The following is a 21476-nucleotide window of genomic DNA, read 5'->3' on the forward strand; positions in this document are numbered from 1 at the left end:
TCGGGAATTTATGATCTGTTCTGAAGATTATTAACCATCCTATACATTGTAGCCAAAGGAGGATGGTGTGTGTACCTCTGATATATGCTTTACACCCCTGTCAGCAGTCTCACAAATGTAACAGAGTAAACCCCTTGCAGAAATAACTGTAATGAAAGTCAAACAACCTAAAGAATACATTTATTAGCCATAGTAACTCTATTTTGAATGCTGATCTGGTGGATGAGTATAAGTTAATGTGTGGTCATACAACAAAAAGAATCTTCACTTCTAGACCCATATTTTCTTAACACTAAAGTATATTTGAAAGAGTTGAATTGAGCTTGTTCAGTACACCCATGAGTTAGAGGTACACCTCTACATTAGATTGCTACCTACACAGGTCTCTACCTTTCCTGTCTAATGGGAAACGATTCCACACAAATATGCAATTCAGAGTTAGGGAAATGCATTAGCAAAAAAATAACCAAGATCCACATAAATATATCACACATGCAGTAACCTCCCCACAGGCCAAATTCAGTGTACTATACCTTCAGAAGACATAGGTAGAGTAATTTGCATGTAAGACATGGTGAGTGGCCTTGTACTCATCTTACAGCTTTCTGTGTATAGAGAACATATATATATACCTGAAACAGTCCTGTTAGAACATGTTTGAAACCTCCTAGGAGTTAAGACCATTGTAGATAGGTCTGTTTGTCTGTTCGTCCGTCCATCCATCCATCTATCCGGCACATACTGCACCCAACACATATGCCAATACCTTGCAACCATTACAAACCATGCTACGCCCTTGATGGGACAATCACTGGGCGCACAGTATTGTGAAAGGACACAATATGGAACCATTGACTGCACACAGATGAAGTGTAGGTAACAGACAAGCAAGTCCGTTGATCAGCATAAGGGTGTTTGCAGTACAGAAGCACATGGACAATGTTTGGAATATTTCTGAAGCCCACTCAAGCAACCAGTGGCCCCTGTGCATGGCCATAGCAAGGCTCTGTGTTCAGATGAAGGCTGTGTACACTGGGTTTTTAGTCTTGATACAGAGTGTAGGGCGTGGGAGATGGACGAACACCGCTCCAAAGCCTGCAGTGCACGAGTGAAAGACATGTACTCCAGATATTGTAAGTACTAGTGACACAGCATGGCCAAACACTTCAGCATCTCCAACAGATGCTCCTAGCATGCAGGACTCTTGAGTGGGACTTGTATGCAACAGACAGTACCATCTGTCTAACCGTACACTTGTCTTACTAGCCGCTCAGAGACATCATACAGTAACTATTTCTTTGACCCAGAATGAATCACCTTTCAAGGACAACAAGATATTAGGCTGACATTTTTCCATTCAAACTAGTGAACCTAAACACACAGTACATAGTTGAGAAGAATATAAATTAAATATAGAGAGATAAGTGTACCCAATGCCAAACATATCAAGGTCTAAGCAAACACACAGAGATGTGGAAATTTAGAATGCTAATAAATGTAACATACTTACATTGCAGTTAAAAGCAAATGCCCAAGTGCTATAAAGACACATTTGTACTTTAGGATATGGACCTCTAGTACTTGAGAAATTCCTATATAGTTCTAAATATTTTTAGGACATATAATACCAACGTAATGTGACATCATGAACCAGAAAGGAAAAAGGAAAATAAGAAAAAGGTTAAAGTAAGCCACATTAACCCAAGGCTAGCTTTACAAACAACAGTAAGAATGAGTGAGCAAGTATACAATTTCACAATAGTTAATGGACTTAACTACTCTTTCTTACCTCCACTCTAGTATCAAATTTGATTACAGCATTAGGTGCAAAGTTGACCTGAAGTTCGGCAAAACCTCCCACGGGTATCACACCTTGTGAAGGAGTGATGGTCATTCCAAGAAGCGGATACACATCCAAAACCTGAAGAAACAACTTTCAGTTAGTCATTTTATTACTTAGAATGGAGGTACTACAGAATACTAATTTATATTCCCTTTTCAAAACCATAGCTTTCTCCCTGAATCCAAGCATCTCATGAACCAAGTTAAATTTGCGGGTCTCATCATCCAATGTGTTTAGCTAAGGCACAACACTCGAATAGGGAGATCTCCACTTTCTGGGCTTGATCAAACTTTAAATCCCCAAATCCTGATTATTTTGCATATGCGATACTATGTAGTTCAGTACAATAAATCAAGTCAGTAAGTCGTCCCATAACTCACCAAAAACATTGGAAACAAATAAAATCCCTAAATATTTGTGTAAAGCAGTAAGCCTAAAAATGAATAAGAAAGGCGTTACATAGTATATATATATATATATATGCATTACTAGAGCTGCTGAACTAAAACCATTATACTATATATAGTGAATACTCTTATGTGGAGCTATCCAAATACTGAACTTCATTTACTACAAAATGGACCACCTGAAAGAAGCTCTTAAGTAGTAGTGTAGGAATATTCAACACATAAAATGATAATACCCCTAATGTTGCAAGGGAAAAAGTAAAACAAAATGTAGCATCTCTTTAATGGTCTCAAAACACAATATTAATGGACTTAAATTTACTTCAACCTTCCACTAGAGATGAATAAAGGTGTCCTTAAGAGGCAAACACAGATGTTATGTTATGTTATGTTATTAGTTCATTTTTATAGCGCACGGCTACTCAAAAAGAGTGTCCCGGCGCTTTTATTGGAGAAGGCAAAAGACAGCTGCAACATAATAACATAACACCAAATGAAAGACTAAAAGAGCAGTGAGCCAGGAGTTCAAGAGAGAACGGCTACTGAATAAAAAGCCACGTTTTAAGGCCCTTCCTAAAAGCCAGCAAGCTAGTGGCTCCCCGCAGGGCCAGCGGCAAAGAATTCCATAGCTGAGATGCCAGCAATCCAAAAGAGCGCCCGCCAAGGCGCGCTTTCTTTAGATCCCATCTAACAAACCAAGGCCTGGCATTTAACCCCTTCGGGGCTGATGACGAGCTCAGCTCCTCATGGGCGTAACCTGCCGTACGCTGATGACGAGCTGAGCTCGTCATGTAACGCGGGTTTTTGCGAATCGCAGCGCGCAGCGGGAAAACCGCTAGCGCGCATGCGGTTAAGAACACCCTGTATTCACACTGTGAAGTCACAAAACCCTCTATATCTTATCCATGGTAAATGGATGCCTTGGCACTGCATAGCAACAGGACACAACTTTCCATATGCCAGGTAACAAGAGCCCTAATAAAAAACAAGAGCTGCATCTGAGGAAACTGAAAACAAGATCGACAAAGCCATGCCCCTAAAAAGGAAACCACTGGACATGCCTGTTGTGATGGCAAAACTGGACTATGATCGCATTTACATGCAAAAGTCTAGACTCCTACCAAGAAAGTCAGACAAACACCATTGCACAAGTTGACCAATAAAAAAACTGTTCAAGAAAAAAGTGACACAAATCTACCAAGGAAACTGCCTAGAAAGCATGGAGATGCTGGGTAAAACACCAAGATGACTGAAAAACAGTTGGAGTGAAATAGAAACTGCTAACACATATAATCATAAAAACCTCCAAATGTGCTCCATGTCTCAAAGCTCACTCGCCAAAAGATCACAGAATTGATAGAGGATAAAACCAAATCAAATAGTGCTTGAATCAGAGTCAATCATATGAGAACAATTCAGGACAGCTTTTAATAAGGACAGATCATCCCAACATACCTGGGGCCATCCCAATATACCTGGGACCACATAACAGTTGGCAAGTGGGAACTACATCAGTCAATGGAACCACCCTTCAGCTATTTAGGATAAAAGATCACAACTTTAGGAGCAAGAATATGCAGGTCATGGGCCCACATTTTAGCTTGAAAGAAGCATCCTCATGCAGATAGCCACCATACACTACATAGCCCCATATTAACAGTTTTTTTGTTACTGACCATAGGGAATAATGTTGTCCCATTCCATGTGACTCACAGACAATTAAATATAAGGACTGAGCACTTACAGCAGTTGTTCAGGATGTTAAACCGGTTGTCAGAAGAGTCCCGAAAAGCACATGTTAGCACTTCCCTTTGAAATGATTTGCAACATTATTCTAGTCTCCATACTCTTCCTTCCTATAAACTTAGAATTTAGCAGTGGGCAGACAGAAGCATATAAGGCCTATTTTGAAATGAAGCAACGCAAAATCTAAATGACATACCCAATCTTGGTGTATTAAATCAGTGTTCGGTGGGGGGGGGGGCTTTGGGGGTTGGTTTCTTAGTATCAGACTGGGGCTCAGGTCCACACCCTGACATAACCTTCTAAAAAACCTGCCAGGTGCAGATTTTATAGAAATATGCATGTCTGCACACCAGCCAAGACCATAACTTTATGACTTTGTGGCCTATAACTTTGAATCTGTTTGTACTCCTGTCCCTCTCTAGAACTATAACAGCTCTGAAGAGCGGAAGCTGCTAGCCATAGAAGGCACATTCAAGAGCTTATTGAAAACAAACTCCTGATAGCCTACTGCAGCCCATCAATACTATCGTATAGTAACTTGTCGTAAGAGGTATTTGGCTCTTAAAATGAATACATGATCACGGGTCAATTTCCAACAGCACAAGATATGTCCATAAATAAAGTGCTCCTAAAGGAATAATTTGACACTATTTATAATTTGTAGCTTGTCACAATAGTGAGCATGAAATCACAATACTCAGGAGACAATGGTATCAAACAAAGTATTTTCTTTGTATATCGATTTTTCAAACCATATACTTTTTTATATTGTATAGGTATTATTCCACATATCCATTCATGTACGGCAACAGAAAATTGTACTGCGTTTTTCTCTGCATATGCAGTACGTTTTTGACACTTTTTAGACGTTATATGGGCAGTATTTACAAATCAGCTATATATACATTAATTTACAACTTTATACATTGTTGACAATCATCAAATGAGCAAACAATATGTACAAAGAAGCGGCAATAGCGTTGACGTTTCGATCTCACATAGTCATTCCAAGAGACCATCATCAGGACGTGCGTTGCGCCATGAATCTAAAACAATATAGGTATAATCAATAATATATCTACAATCTCCTGAGAGCATAATATGAACCGTCTGCTTACATTTAAACCGATGTCAGAGCCAGTGCTTATATCTATATACATAAATCTATATACATATATATATAAACCGTCACCACACCAATAGTGTCAATGAACCCAAAAATCTCTCTCTCCTACATTAAAGTAACACAATGATACATATATACAGTGGTCATGTCCCACGGTGTCATGTACCCACTGAGTGAAGCAACATACAAGTATTCTTTGCAATACTCACTGTGACGTATTATTGTCACCAATTCTGTAAAACAAACCGATGACATGGGTTGTAATATCCCTATATTGTTAAATCAATGTTTTTTACCCGACCATGTAAAATGAAATGGTCTTACCTTCTGCCTCAATTGTAGTTCTAAATAGAATGAATACAAGTATCAGCCCAACGTTCTAATCAAGACCTAGATAGCTCAAAGCGTAAACTTAGAAAACATAAGGGTACTCACAAACTCAGCAGTACCGAAAGCCACAAAGTTGCCCTCGCGATGTCTGAAACACGAATTAAAACGCACATTAAAACGCAGCTATGAGAATGAACTGCTCAACGTCTCAACTATATTACTCTACCAGGCCATACACTTACTTGTGCACACAAAAGAATACACCTCGTCCACCCTCTTTCGTTAATGGGACATCGAATCCTGCTCTGCGTCTTCCTCGTATTACAAAAGCACTGTGGTCCGATCACATGACCCGTCGGAAACCCAGTGCATGAGCCTATCTATAAATCTGCGGCCATCTTAGAATGGTCAAAGAAGTATCGTATTGGTACCTGTTAGAGAAAGACGCCGAGCAGGATTCGATGTAAGTGTATGGCCTGGTAGAGTAATATAGTTGAGACGTTGAGCAGTTCATTCTCATAGCTGCGTTTTAATGTGCGTTTTAATTTGTGTTTCAGACATCGTGAGGGCAACTTTGTGGCTTTTGGTACTGCTGAGTTTGTGAGTACCCTCATGTTTTTTAAGTTTACGCTTTGAGCTATCTAGGTCTTGATTAGAACGTTGGGCTGATACTTGTATTCATTCTATTTAGAACTACAATTGAGGCAGAAGGTAAGACCATTTAATTTTACATGGTCGGGTAAAAAACATTGATTTAACAATACAGGGATATTACAACCCATGTCGTCGGTTTGTTTTACAGAATTGGTGACAATAATACGTCACAGTGAGTATTGCAAAGAATACTTGTATGTTGCTTCACTCAGTGGGTACATGACACCGTGGGACATGACCACTGTATATATGTATCATTGTGTTACTTTAATGTAGGAGAGAGATTTTTGGGTTCATTGACACTATTGGTGTGGTGACGGTTTATATATATGTATATAGATTTATGTATATAGATATAAGCACTGGCTCTGACATTGGTTTAAATGTAAGCAGACGGTTCATATTATGCTCTCAGGAGATTGTAGATATATTATTGATTATACCTATATTGTTTTAGATTCATGGCGCAACGCACGTCCTGATGATGGTCTCTTGGAATGACTATGTGAGACCGAAACGTCGACGCTATTGACGCTTCTTTGTACATATTGTTTGTTCATTTGATGATTGTCAACAATGTATAAAGTTATAAATTAATGTATATATGGCTGATTTGTAAATACTGCCCATATAACGTCTAAAAAGTGTCAAAAACGTACTGCATATGCAGAGAAAAACGCAGTACAATTTTCAGTTGCCGTACATGAATGGATATGTGGAATAATACCTATACAATATAAAAAGTATATGGTTTGAAAAATCGATATATAAAGAAAATACTTTGTTTGATACCATTGTCTCCTGAGTATTGTGATTTCATGCTCACTATTGTGACAAGCTACAAATTATAAATTGTGTAAAATTATTCCTTTAGGAACACTTGTTGATTTGTTATTAATCATACCCAGTTCCTTGGGACTATTGGGTTGCCCTATTGTTGTTTAACATAAATAAAGTGCACCATGTTTGCCCAATGGGTAGTTGTAATAACAAGGGTTGATACCCCGAAACAGGTCCCAGGCTGCCCGTTTCCGGTCCAAGTTGGACCTGGCGTGGCAGTTCGACTGGACTGTTCCCATGAGGAGCAGGGTCAAGACTGATTTGCATATGGCTCGGTCCAAATTGGGGTGACATAATGAGCAAAAGAACGATGGATTCAACCCAGATCTCTTGACTAGGGGGTGAGTGGTTGAAAAGTTTCAGCACTCGGGCCATCATCTTGTTATGTTTGGTAGTTGCAATAATAACCTATTCTGTTTGAAGTAAAAACAAACTGTGGCACAAATAAAAAAAAAGATAAAAACACACTGGAAGTAACGCAAGGTGATAAAAAAATCTGCAAAAAGAAACACTGGCTTTACCTTATAGTAAGCATGGTGCGCTCCTGTATTTTGAATGACAGCTGTCTTTGAAGTCATCAGACCTAGAGGGGTGTGGTTAAACATCAGCCTTTGTTCCGTAAATTGGACATTTGTTGGACCAAGCTGACGATTATAAAAAAAAGACAAAAACATCAATGTATATATTGTATATACGTAAAATGTTTTGACTCATACTGTAACAACTTTACATTCACACATCCCTAGTGAAAAGCTGCCCATAGAATGATGTTGAATTACAGTGTGCCCTAAAATTCTTTCATCACAATCGCACTATTTTATGTTTCACAATGGTTTCAACAAAACTGTCCTACTTCAGTTCGTTGATTAAACATTAGGTTTTGGGTAAGCTTGGGTAGGTGTATTTTTGACAGATATATTTCAATAGAGGAGATGTTCAAGATCAATAAATACATGTTTTTAACAAAGTCAGATAAGAGTAGGGTTAAGATAGTTGAGTGCCTAAACACGAATATTGAGTCGAATTTTCAAAATGTACTTGGCCTCGGGGAAGAAAGCTGCTCAAAGGCATTAAAGTGCTTGTAGCACAAATTTCGACTTCTTGAAACAAAAAAAACTACACTTTTTCCAATCAATATGGTGTGGTGTACTGTGATTGGCTTCTTTGGCTCTCCAGCTGTCCATGATTCCCACAATGTGCCGTGTTCATCAAATGTCACTCAAAGCACCAGAAAGGAGTAACTAAGAGAGTCCAATTGTCATTCATCCCACACACACCACTGAAACCAACCCTGAAGCCAAGTTGTCACTTCAGAACTTCCCTCCTCTCATCAGTTAAGCAGAAGAATAGATCAATGGCAGTGGTGGTGGGAAATACATGATCGCATGAGCAGCAGTCGGTGCAAGCAGGATGCCAGCTGGCTGCTGAGGATCCCCTGATGTTGTACGGCTTCAAATAACAAGTTACTTCCGTTCAGTAACGCATTTTCTGGTTGAGACAATATCTAGCTGCAGATTCCTTACCTTTGGATTTCCCAGTTGTCAGACTGGATCCTGCTTGTCTTCGGGTGGCTAAGTACAGCTTCACGTGATGACATTGACGTCGGTTGTGACAACACAGTCAGAAGCGCAGAGTCATGAAGTGAATTGACTCATGTGTGTCACAACTAGGGCCCTGAAAAAGGAGCAACTCTAACCCTCTAAAATGATTTTGCAAAGTGGGGAGGCATTAGTGTGTCTGTGAGGAATCTGCAGCTAGATAGAAGGTAAGTAACTTGTTAATCTGATATAGACTCTTAGCTGCAGATTCCTTACCTTTGAATAGATACCCAAACCAAACCATCCTGGCGGTGGGCTGTGGACAGATACGCTAGACTAAAACATTCTGCAGGACCGAACTGGCAAAATGCTGGTCCCTACGGACCGGACTGTCCAGGCAGTAGTGCGTGGCAAACGTGTGCAGAGATCCCCACATTGCTGCCTGGCAGATTTCGAGAACTGGAACACCACAAGCCAATGCCGTGGTCACAGCCTTTCCCCTAGTGGAATGAGCTTGTGAGCCCTCAGGGGGTTTCTTCAGCATGTAGCTGATTTTAATGCAGATAATGACCTTGTGCGAAATTGTTTGTTTCTTCACTGCCTGCCTTTTTTTAGCTCCCACATAACCCACAAAGAGTTGGTCGTCCACCTGCAACTCTTTTGTGTGGTCAAGATAGAACAAAAATGCTCTTTTTGGGTCCATACAGTAGAGACACTCGTCTTCCTTAGAGGAATGCAGGGGGAGCAAAAAAGGTGGGCAGCATGAGCGATTGACCCAGATGGATGGGGTCACCACCTTTGGAAGGAATGAGGCACAGTTGCGAAGCACCACCTTATCCAAGAATGTCATCAGATAGGGAGGGCTGGATGACACAACCTGCAATTCACTCACCCTCCGGGCAGATATTATCGCCACTAGAAAGGCTGTCTTGATGGTAAGCAGCCTGAGGGGACAATTGTGTAAAGGGTCAAAGGGAGCATACATGAGATATGTGAGAACCAAATTGAGATTCCACTGTTGCATGATGAAGGACATAGGTGGAAACATATGTACAACCCCTTTTAAAACTTATTTACAATAGGGGCTTTTAACAAGGAGGGTTGGTCCGTCAGCCACAAGAAAGCAGACAGAGTAGGAAGATAACCTTTAAGAGTAGCCAAATCAGAGCCCTGCTGGGCAAAGGTAAGAATAAAAAGAAGAATATTAGATAGAGAAGCAGAAAGAGGGTCAATAGACCTTTCTGTACAATATGTGTAAAAAATGCTGCCAACTGCAGGCATATACATTCTTAGTGAGGGCCGCTTAGCCACCAAAATAACATTAGATATTTTGGGAGGAAGGTCAAAAGCTATCAACTGTTGTCACTCAATCTGCACGCAAGGAGGTGGAGCCCTGAGCTCCACTTGGGACGAAAAGCACTGCCGAGCAATAACTGCCTTGGAAACTCCAGCGTGCAAAATTGCTGACAATGTACGTTCTATTTAGAGGCGAACAGATCTAAACAATGCTTTCCCCACTGCTGGAAGAGACCTTGCGCCACCTACAACTGGAGCCACCATTTAAGATCCACTAGGCATCGATAGCTGAGTTTGTCTGCACTGGTATTCAGAGAACCTGCCAGGTGTTGAAACACCAGAGTTATGCCATGCGGTTCCAGCCATGTCCAGAGACGCAGAGCCTCTTGACAAAGCGTCCACGACCCCACCCCGCCCTGCTTGTTGCAGTACCACATGAACTGTGGTGTTGTCCATGAACACCTGTACTAAATTTCCCTTGACAGAGGGAAGAAATGCTTTCAATGCTAGCCAGATCACCCAAAGCACAATTTGATGTGGAGCCCCGACTCCGCCGGAGACCAGTGTCCCCTGAACTCCACCTCTCTCAGATTGCCACCCCATCCCAGGTGTGATGCATCTGTTACTACTGTGAAATCTGGTTGGGGAAGGGAGAGGGGTCTGCCTCTAATGCTATCGCAGTTCGTCAGCCACCACTGCAGGTCTTTTGCAGTTCCCTCCGAGATCGGGACCACATTGGAGAGATTCCCCTGATGCTGCACCTACTGGAACTTCAAGTCCCACTGCAGAGCCCACATACACCATCTGGCATAATTTACCTACAAGATGTAGGAAGCCATGAGTCCTAGCAGCCTCAGAGTCATTCTCACCGAAATCCAAGATAGAGGCTGAAACATCAGTATCATAACATGAATATCTTGGACTCGCAGCTCTGGAGGATAAGCGCGAAAATACACTGTGTCCAGAACAGCTACGACGAAAGGGAGCGTCTGAGAAAGAGTCACGGTCAGTGAACCCCAGCGAATGCAGGAGGTCCACCGTAGTCTGGAGGTGGGAGGCGACAGCCTGGGGCGAGGACACCTTCAACAGCCGGTCATCGAGGTATGGGACGACTGACACCCCTAACCTGCACAGATGAGCTGCAACCAGGGCCATCACCTTGGTGAACACTTGTGGGGTGATGGTAAGGCCAAATGGTAGTTGGATGAATTTAAAGTGCTAATGGCCTACCTTGAACCCCAGGTAACGCCTGTGGGCAGGCAGGATGAGGATGTGAAAATACGCATCCTGTAAGTCCAACGCTACCAGCCATTTTTTCTTGTTCTAGGGCAGAAAAGATCTGAAGCAACATGAGCATCTTGAATTTCTCCTTTTTGAAGATCAGATTGAAAACAGGATTCAGACATGATTATGGTGGACTGCCAAAAAGGCTTATGAGGCCAAAGTGATGCAAAGTGCAGGGATGGGATTCTCTGCTCATATGACTAACTTAAGCATGTTAGAAGCCCTAATATAGAGAAGGGTGTTTGAGGTGGGCAATTCACTTGCCTTTGAACACTCAGACTTTAATGATCTCTCTGTCAGCATTAAGCAGTACTTTGTTGGCATATTTACTTCGGCAGTGTACCTTCGGGACAGATCCCAGTTTTCTGCTTAACCTTAATAAAATGGATTGAAGGCAGGTCCCAGCATTGAGAAAAAAACAATGGAGAGCTTTAATAAATTCTGTCATTGCTGGGTCTGAGGGAGTAACGGAGATGAGTTGAGGAGTTCTCATCACATGCTGAGCTCACTCACCGGCAATGCAGACTAAAGCTTGTGATATATGCAATAGTTTTACACCTCAAAAGGATCAACCTTTTCATTCCATGGGTTTGTGCCATATGGCTAGATATTCCTACTTGATGTTCCAATTAGGCATCATACCTTTTGTGGACGTCGCAGAAGCCCGGTCGAGCAAGGACAGTGAAGTTGAAGTTGAAGTTGGGGGGAATTCATAGAGCGCACGTATACCAAAAAGGTTTTATGGCGCTAATGCAGTCCGGCAGCAGAACAGGGCAGCAATCAGACCTCGAAAGCTCTAATGAATAGCCAGGTCTTCAGACCTTTGCGGAACTCCAAGTATGATTGAGAAGATCGAAGATTATCAGGAAGAGAGTTCCAAAATCGAGGGGCCTGAAAGGAAAAACTCAACCCTCCATGTTTCTTCCTAACAAAGCGTGGAACAACCAGAAGGTTCTTGGAGGAGGACCGTAAGTTTCTAGAGGGAGTGTAGGTTGTAAGCCTAGATGCTACATAGGAGGGAGCTAAGCCCACTGATGATTTAAAAAGAAGACACCCCAGTTTAAATAGGCAGCTATGGGCAACCGGTAGCCAATGCAGTTGCCTCAGAAGCGGAAGAGCATGATGGAATCTAGACCGACTATAAATAAAGCCTAGCTGCCTGATTTTGAATAAGCTGTAGTCGGCGTAGTTCATAAGCAGGGATACCGATATAAAGAGAATTAGCATCATCGACCCGAGACATGACAAGGGCAAGGAGGATACATTTGAGAGCATCAGTGGTAAAGAACCGGGAAACCTTACGGATAGTGCGGAGACATAAAAAACAGGAAGAGACGATCATACTAATCTGGGTGTGCATCGAAAGGTCGTCACAGATTTTGATGCCCAGACTTTTCACAGACTTAGCGGGAGAGGGGGCAGGGCCAGGAGAAGAAGGCCAGAAATTAGAAGACCAGGGATTGGATGAGCCTCCGATCAGGACTAGTTCCGTCTTGTCGGGATTTAACTTAAGATGGTTTGTGCTCATCCAGTCCTAGATAAAAATCATAGTGTTCTGGAAATGGGAAATATAATCAGGAGAAGAAGAAAAGGTGAATATGAGTTGAAGGTCATCAGCGTAGTTAAACACTGTGACCTCCCGGTTACATAAAGCAAAAATTAGGGGAAAAATATAAAGATTAAAAAGAAGAGGGGAAAGAGCAGAGCCTTGGGGGACACCACAGGTTACTGTTCGAGAAGTAGAAGAAAAGGAGGAGAGCTGAAGGAGACCCAACTCAAGGCCACATCCAAGATGCCAGCACGTTGGACACGGTCGACCACAAGATGATGGTCGACCGTGTCAAAGGCAGCCGATAGATCGAGAAGTACAAGGGTCGGAGTGGATCCGTTGTCAGCACTAACTCTCAGTTCATCCAAAACTGAGAGGATAACTGATTCCGTAGAATGAGTAGGACGGAAACCAGCCTGATAGGGATCAAAGTAATCAGAGGCCTCAATGAAGGAGCTAAGGCAATGAGTGACATATCTCTCCAAAACTTTGCCTAAAAAGGGAAGCAGGGAGATAGGTCGAAAATTAGACGGGATAGTTGGATCAGCCCCCACCGTTTTCAGAACAGGAACAATCTTAGCTAATTTAAAAAGATTAGGGACGACGCCTAAAGCCAGTGATTTGTTAAAGAGGGCAAGAGGTGTGTCGGTACAGACCGAGAAGATCTCATGAAGGATGTGTGAGGGACAGCTATCAGTGGGAGAGCCAGATTTCGTGGAACTAACCAGACTGAGAAAATTCTCTGTCAAGATAGGTGGAAAATGTGTGAAAGAATGTGTACTGGGGGGAGTAGAGGAGGATCAAAGGAGGGAGAGGGAGAAGATATATGAAGTTTGACAGTAGAAATTTTAGTGAAGAAATAGTCGTGCAGAGAGTCACAGAGGTCCTGAGAAGGGAGAGGTTTGGCAGTGACTCGATCAAGTTTAGAGAGACTGTTGAGAATGGAAAAGATTTCCTTGGGCTTATTGGGAGAAGATAGAATCATTGCAGAGAAGTATTGAGTTTTTGCTATGAGGACGTCATTTTTATATTCCCTAAGAATTGTGGAGTAAATAATTTTGTCAGAGGGATCGTAGCGCCGACGCCACTTTCATTCTGCCTGTCTGAGCTGGAGTTTCTTTGCTTGCAGAGAGGAGGAAAACCATCTTTGCGTATCGTGTGAGCGTTTAAGTCGAATCGATCTCCCGAGGACCAATTCATCACAGGATGAGGTAAGCCAGGAATTAATGGCCAAGGCCTGGTCATGAAGGGAAGAGTCTGAGTAATCAACATTAGTCGGACTAGAGGTGAAAAGCGAGGAGCAAAGAGAATTATTGTTTACTCGTCCCCAATTTCTCACTTTGATGTTGGTAGGTAAGGGAGTACTAGTCGTGGGTTTTAGTGACAGAGAGAATGAGACCAAATAATGATCAGACCACAAGCAGGGAAGAACCGAGAGTAAAGAAATATCCAAATTAGCTGACCAAATTTGGTCCAATGTATGGCCAAACTTATGGGTAGGTAGATGAACCAATTGTGTCAGATTCAAATGAGTGAGCAAATCAGAAAACTCCTTGGAGTAAGAGTCCTCCAAGGGGTCGACAGGCCAGTAGTTGAAGTCACCTAAGATCACTATACGCGAGTTCTTTACGATCAGATTGGTGAGAATCTCACCGACTAAGGAAGGAAAGGCGGGCAGGGGCTGGGGAGGGTGATAAAACAAAACTCAAACCAGCGGAGGAGAGACAGACGTAGTTTTCACTGAGGCATGACTTTGCGAACTGTGCAAGAGTGTCGGTCCAACATATTGTCAGGTCATGTAGGGCATTGAAACAAATCTAAAAAACAATTGTATTTTTCTTGCGCTGGATAATCTGCGTTTATGCATCATATACATCTAGGGCCAGATGTACAACCTGCAAAATAGCACCTCGCAAATTGCGACTCATTTGCAACTCGCAATTTGAGAGGCGCTATTTGGCATGTACAATAGTGTGTTTAACACTTTGCAATTCCCAATGAAGTCGCAAATTGCGAGGCTCATGAATATTAATGAGCCTCTCACAATATGCGAGCCCATTGGGCATAACAGGCCCTCCCAGGGATGCAGGCCTGCTGGGCTCGGCAGACCACCATGTCTGGACTGCTTTTAAATTAAGCAGTATTTTTTAAAATGCAGCCTGTTTTCCTTAAAGGAAAACGGGATGCATTTTAAAAATATTTTTAAGGAAACGTTTTCATTTCATTTTTTAAGAGCAGGTAGTGGTCCCTTGGACCACTGCCTGCCCTTAAAAATATTTTTTGAGACCCCTTCCAAATTGCGACTGCATTTACTACCCTCTTGCAGAGGGTGGTAATTTGCAAGTGTTTTGCGACCTCAATTGCAGTCATAAAACATACATGCATTGCTTTGTGGACGTAATTAGGAAGGCAACGCCTCTTCCTAATAGCAACTCGCAATTCGTAAATAGCATGTCGCAAGTAAATTGCAACTCGCTATTTTGGAATTGTACATGGGCCTGGGCCATTTTGCATGCGCAAACGAGTCGGAAACATGTTTGCGCATGCAATTTACGGTCGTACATCTGGCCCCTGGTGCTTTACGTAGGTGGTATTAGCAAATGTAGATAATCATGCAAAGTCCATTACAGTGATTTAGTTTCTCACTTATACCCTACAATTCTAAAGTTGAACTTTGGTAAATGTCTTTAGAAATAAATTAATTGTATGTATTTATATCAAATTTCATGCAGAATATTTTTAGGAGTTCATCGGAGTAATCTGCCTCTGTTGCAAAGGTTTTGGGTCTGCAACGCTCCAAAGCATGGAAATTCTTAGGGAAATTAATTGTTTTCCGATTATACTGTATTTTGTATCTAATGACTTCTGTGTGGATGATTGTCTTTTAGAGTGCATCAACATGATCTGGCATTTTTATATTTTCTTTTTATAAATCATGGTTTAACAAGTTATAACAAGAAAAAACAATGATGTAAAGAACTAATAAAATGTGAAAGTCCTGAAAGCTGTGTGCGAAACGACTCTGAAGACATCTACCTACAAGAAACTAACAGCAAATGATTGTGGGTTGTGGTATTATGTAGGTTCAGATTCAGTTTACACAACTATTAATGTGAAAAGACTTCAAATGTTTTCAGAGATCCTTCACATGCTACCCGCTGTCATTCTACAAAACAAGCAACTCAACTGATTTAATGTTGAAGAATGAATATTTGTTTTTTTGTCTTTGATCTATTTGTTTTAAAATAAATTTGACATTATGATGGACAGCCTCCTAAAAAACATACAGCAAAAGCAATATGAAACAGAAACAACTAAGCCTTAGTATACAAACAAACCAGCAGAAATGTCATAGCACACAACACCATAGTACACAACAGATTCTGAAATGTTTAAGCATACCTTGGCAGTGCATTTCAGCTTACTTATGTCTCCATGGTGGACACAGAGGTGGAATTCTCCTTCATCTGGAGAGAAAAAGCCTGGATGCCACACTACTTCACATTCAATATCTTTGAAAGCGTCCACGGTGCCTAAGCATAGAAGTAAACAAAGAATCACATGCTTTATACAAGTTTCTAGATCAGTTTTTCTTTAAACTGTGGTCCGGGGATCCCTGGGGGTCCGCAACGCCTACTCAAGGTGCCGGCACACTCCTTGTAAAATTAAATATTAACTGGTTAATTAAGTGTCCATAAATAAAAAAGCAAAATATAAAACTGAAACATGTAAAATGTTCTGTAAACACGAAGGAACTTGAAATTGCACTAAAAATTAAGTTGGTATCCTCAGATTGATTAATTGGAGCAGCGAGAATGCGTGCATCAAACAGAATATAGTATGGACAAATGAATTTAGAAAAACTCCAAACTTCCCATTAAAATTTTAAATTGAGAATTTTTTATATTTGTTTGTGAATTAAATAAAATATTTTATCATTTATGTTTTTGTTTGATAGATATTTGTTTCAGTTTTTTATGCATTGTTTTGCTGTTAAAATCATCAAACTTGCTTACGCGGGTCCCCAGTTTAAAATAATAACTCAGTGGGGGGGCTCCCCCAATTTCAATAATTATTCAGTGGGGGTCCCCAGATTTCATTATGATTAAGTAAGGGTCCTCAAAAGTTTAAATGTTAAGAACTACTGGTCTAGACCATTTGCCAAAAGTGTTGTAACACGGGGAAATAAGGGCCTCAAAAAATCATCAGTGAATAACTTTTCCCAGAGTTCAAAATAAAGGTGCAATGGAATCAGAATACTCCCATTAACCTACCATGTATCACAAGCAGACTACAGAGAGCATACTCACATGAGCCCTCCCACAGACAAACACCCCTACCTTCCTTCTGACCTCACAAGGAGGATTTACTGCAGCGTATAGAGTCTTGTGTAGTCCCTGCTTGAAATATCACCAACAGGGTTGGATTAATCATTAAGCAAAATAAGCACTGCTTAGGGCATCAAGGGAAGGGGGCACAAAAAAATGTTCCATTGCTGGATTTACTATGAGCAAAACACACAATATGATGGACGGAATGTTGCACAATGGCAAAACATTCACCCCCAGTCACAGATCTGGGTTTAATCCATCATTATTTTGCTCACCAAACCACCCCATTTCAGACATGGCCATATGCAAATCAGTCTTGACCCTGTGCCTCATGGGAACAGTCCAGCCCGAACTGCCAAGCCATGTCTTCCCTGGACCGGAATCAAGCATCCTAGGACCGGTTTCTGGCGATCAGAATGCCAGTAAGTCCAAAAGAATTCAGACGAGCCCGTAGTCCTTTTAGGTATTTATTTTGGCACAGCAAGCGATCGAGGACAACGCGTTTCGAACAACCCTGGATGTTCTTGGCACCAGGTTCCACAAAAAGGGCCCCCTCAATGAATGAATATATATATATATATATATATATATATATATATATATATATATATATATATATATTACCTACTGGCGGTCGCCAGTAGGTATATATAGTTAGGATTTTTTCTCTATGGGATTTTTGAAAATTCTATGTCTAATAACTTTGGCGTTTGTGGACGGAATTGGCTGAAATTTTCAGGAAAATGGCACATTTTGTTTCTGAGCAGCCCTTGAAAATTTGGGGGGGGGTTCGTCAAGGGGGGGCCGAGAAAAAAGGGGGGTCCCAAAACGTGTTTTTAACATTGAGTTTTCCATAGGGCGGTTGGCCTCACTTTTAGCCCGAACGGCTGAATGGATTTGCACGAAACTTGGCAAAATTGTAGGGACTGGTAGCCCGATGTGCCTTTTGTAGGTCTCAATATATGTGCTCCAGTGGATTTTGAGAAATTAACGTTTAAAAAAAGATATATATCTGTAACAGCGGACCGGGCAGCGTCCCAGGACGCGTACTTTGCGCGCAACGGAGCTTTGTGAAGCGAAGCTGATTGGTTCTCTGGCGTCTGTCAACATTCCAAAAAGTCCGTAGCGGCCGCCATCTTGTCTCTCGGTAGGATCGAGAGACAAGAGGAGGCCAAAACGAAGGGGGAAATGACCATAAGGGGGCATAGTAGATCCTCGCTGACCCCCTAGGTTTGATGTGGAGGTTTTAAAAGGGCCCCGCGGGGCAAAAAAAATATTAATAATAATAATCGAACGGCTGAATGGATTTGCACGAAACTTGGCAAAATATTAGGGACTGGTAGCCCGATGTGCCTTTGCTAGGTCTCAATATATGTGCTCCAGTGGATTTTGAGAAATTAACGTTCAAAAAAAGATATATATCTGTAACAGCGCTCCGCTTCGCGTAACGGAGGTTTGCGAAGCTGATTGGTCATTCTGTCACTGGGCTATAGTTGGGCTACATCTGGCTGATATTTGGGCTACATTTGTTTTTTTGTGTGTCTGGCGGCCATCTTTGGGCTACATTGGGCTACATTGGGCTTCATTGGGCTACATTGGGCTACATTTGGGCTCCAACATATATATAGGCCAATGTAGCCCAATATATATTTTTCAAAGTTAATTTTCGTAAAAACCACTGGAGCATATATCTTGAGACATAGCAAAGGCACATCGGGCTACCAGTCCCTACAATTTTGCCAAGTTTCGTGGAAATCCATTCAGCCGTTCGAGCTAAAAGTGAGTCCAACCGCCCTATGGAAATGAAGGAAATGAATGGGTAATTTGTAATTAGCAAATAGCTAATCGCAAACTAGGAATGGTAAAGAATCGCTATTTATTCCTTAAAGTTCGCTATTTAGGAAATGCAAAAAACTTTGATGATACATATGGCGGTTCATCTCTAACAAGATAAGAAGCATAGGGATACATTTATGATGACTGGCGCATCACCAGGGATGTGTTAGTCATTCTGTGCCGCTGTTCCGTCATCTATGGTGTGCTGCATTTACAATGCGGCGCATCATGGGGCAAAAACAGCACAGATGCGTGATGTATCTGTGCCGTAAAGGTGGCGCATTGCTGGAGTTGTATCGCAAGTGTGATGAAGCTCCAGCAAGGGTCGGGGGTGCCCCTGTCGCAGGGTTTCTGTTCTCACACAGAACTGTGGACAGAGGATTGGAACCTCGGCGAATTAGGGTGTCCCAAAACTCACGTTAGTAATCAAAAACCCCTTAGCAAGCTAGGTACAGTGTCACATTGGATATAACAAACTCTCAATGTTTAGACAATCCAGAATATGAACTTATAGTACCTCAGGATACGTGGAACTCATGAACAGTCGGTCGTTATATATTTCTTAGAAACCAGAACATGGAGTTAAGAAGAACACATGTGTATTTGAAATGTTTATTTACTAATGCCGTCTTCTCAGGCGTAGTATCTTAGATAATACAAGTACACATATTATCAGTAGCAAAATTACCAGCATTTTGATACTAGTACATAAAAAGCGAATGGTGATAGTATGTTAACATGCTGTAAATGAATAAGAGTTAGCAACACTTATAAGCAGCCGCGGGCCGTGGAGGGAGTTACGGTGAGGCAGGGAGGCGGGGAGGGGGAGAAGCAGGGTGGAGAATACAAGTACACATATTATCAGTAGCAAAATTACCAGCATAGTTACTAGTACATAAAAAGCGAATGGTGACAGTATGTTAACATGCTGTAAATGAATAAGAGTTAGCAACACTTATAAGCAGCCGCGGGCCGTGGAGGGAGTTACGGTGGGGCGGGGAGGGGGAGGGGCAGGGTAGAGAGGGCTCCACCCTGCTTCTCCCCCTCCCCGCCTCCCTGCCTCACCGTAACTCCCTCCACGGCCCGCGGCTGCTTATATCTCACCCTCCCTAATACACATATTATATTATTTGCTAAGAAGGTCTCTTTGTGTTGGTTTAGGGCGTGCCCATACTTTAGTGTCTTAGATTTGAAGGAATCACATCAGCATACACCAGCTCTCTCTTCATGTGAACCGCATCAACTGTTGTGTATGTGTGTTCGGCAAAGCAATATAAAACCCGCCTCATGCCCAGAATTGGCAGAAGTTGCACTTATGTTATGAGTATGAAGTCGTGGAGATCAGACCTCATAACAATTCTGTATCGTGTTGTTCTTGAAACTTTAGCACTCGCTGTACAGATATAGTTTAACAAGCAAAGCAGATAGTAGAGCAATAACATATTATTCTCATGTAAACCACGATGAACTACTAGCTGGAAAGCTAAAGCAACAACTAAGTGTCGTGTGCAGAAGTTGCAAAAAAGGAAAAATGGCGTTTAAACCGGTAATGAGCCCATGCTAACTTAACACGGTGTAAAGATATCCAGGACCTAGATGACACCTCCCCATGATCCGGAAACGAACTGAATAAGATAATAGAAGTGCCATCTCATGAGAGCAGATTGCAAGTTTATATGTGGACGGTCCGCAAGGTAAAGCATTAAAAACTAGGAAAATTTAATGCTAAAGAAAAATAAAACAGCCAAGTACTTTATCGAGTCTTAAGCCAATAGGCAAGGTAAATAATAAAAACTTGACAAATAAGTCAATGAATTGTCAATGAAATGCTAGTACTCAGCATATCAAACATGAAAAAGGTCTATGACATAACTGTGTATGCAAAATAAGCTGCAACAGCCTCCAATAGGAAGTCACCGTCTTCATCCGAAAACAGTTCAGCCATCCAATTTAAAAGCGGAAAAGAACATACGTGCTCTCCCAGCACCGGATCCTCTATCACCATCAGAGGACAGCTCGGTGGGTTTTCAAGAAAGCTCTGTTCCAAGAAAGACTGTGCTGCCGCCAGTAAATTCCAGGGACCAAGTAGTCCATGCATCAATGCCACAGCCATAATCCTTTCGCCAGGACAAACCAACTCGTGAGTAATGATAGGAGTCATCAGCTGATTAAAGTCGACGTCAGGAGAAACCGGTCCGCAGAGACACAAATCAATGGCCCAATCGAAATCACAGGTCAGGCAGTGAAATACAGGCTGGACACAGGTGAAGTAGGAGAATCGAAAAGATAATCCATATGCCGTGCTTAATATCGCCAACGGCATTGTGCCATAATATTCTAGCATGCGATTGCGGAACAGTGTCAGCAGCTGCAGGGTGGGAGGTTGCATAGGAGGGACATCCATATTTAAAAATGTAAAAAAGCACAAGAGCGTCCGCTGGTAATACAAGTAAAAATGTCAATCCACGAAGCAGAGTGGAGAAAATAGAATGAAAGAAAGCAGGGATGACTCCAAAGATTTTCTCAAATGAAGTCACGAGACCACTGGTAACAACTTTAAAAAAGTGCGCCAGGGCCTTTGTGGAGGATGCGTTAAAGATAGTCCGAACCATCTTGCTGAAATTGAAAGGCAAATCTGAATTGAGAAGGGTCTGCACCTCTGTACGGGTGTTCGCTATGTGAAGCACGAAAGTTTC

At 41.8% G+C, this 21476-nt stretch overlaps 1 protein-coding gene across 1 annotated transcript in view; it reads right to left on the reverse strand.

The window, feature by feature from the left end:
* CFAP47 (cilia and flagella associated protein 47) overlaps positions 1-21476 on the reverse strand; it is a 2858849-nt gene that overhangs the window by 2569243 nt on the left and 268130 nt on the right. The window contains exons 16-18 of the mRNA XM_078657910.1: positions 16016-16146; positions 7468-7590; positions 1790-1921 (exon numbers count right to left, since the gene is read on the reverse strand). Coding sequence (XP_078514036.1) covers positions 1790-1921; positions 7468-7590; positions 16016-16146 — 386 coding nt within the window. The remainder of the gene's footprint in view (positions 1-1789; positions 1922-7467; positions 7591-16015; positions 16147-21476) is intronic.

This window comes from Lissotriton helveticus, chromosome 8, assembly GCF_964261635.1.
Source record: "Lissotriton helveticus chromosome 8, aLisHel1.1, whole genome shotgun sequence".
Classification (NCBI taxonomy): domain Eukaryota; kingdom Metazoa; phylum Chordata; class Amphibia; order Caudata; family Salamandridae; genus Lissotriton; species Lissotriton helveticus.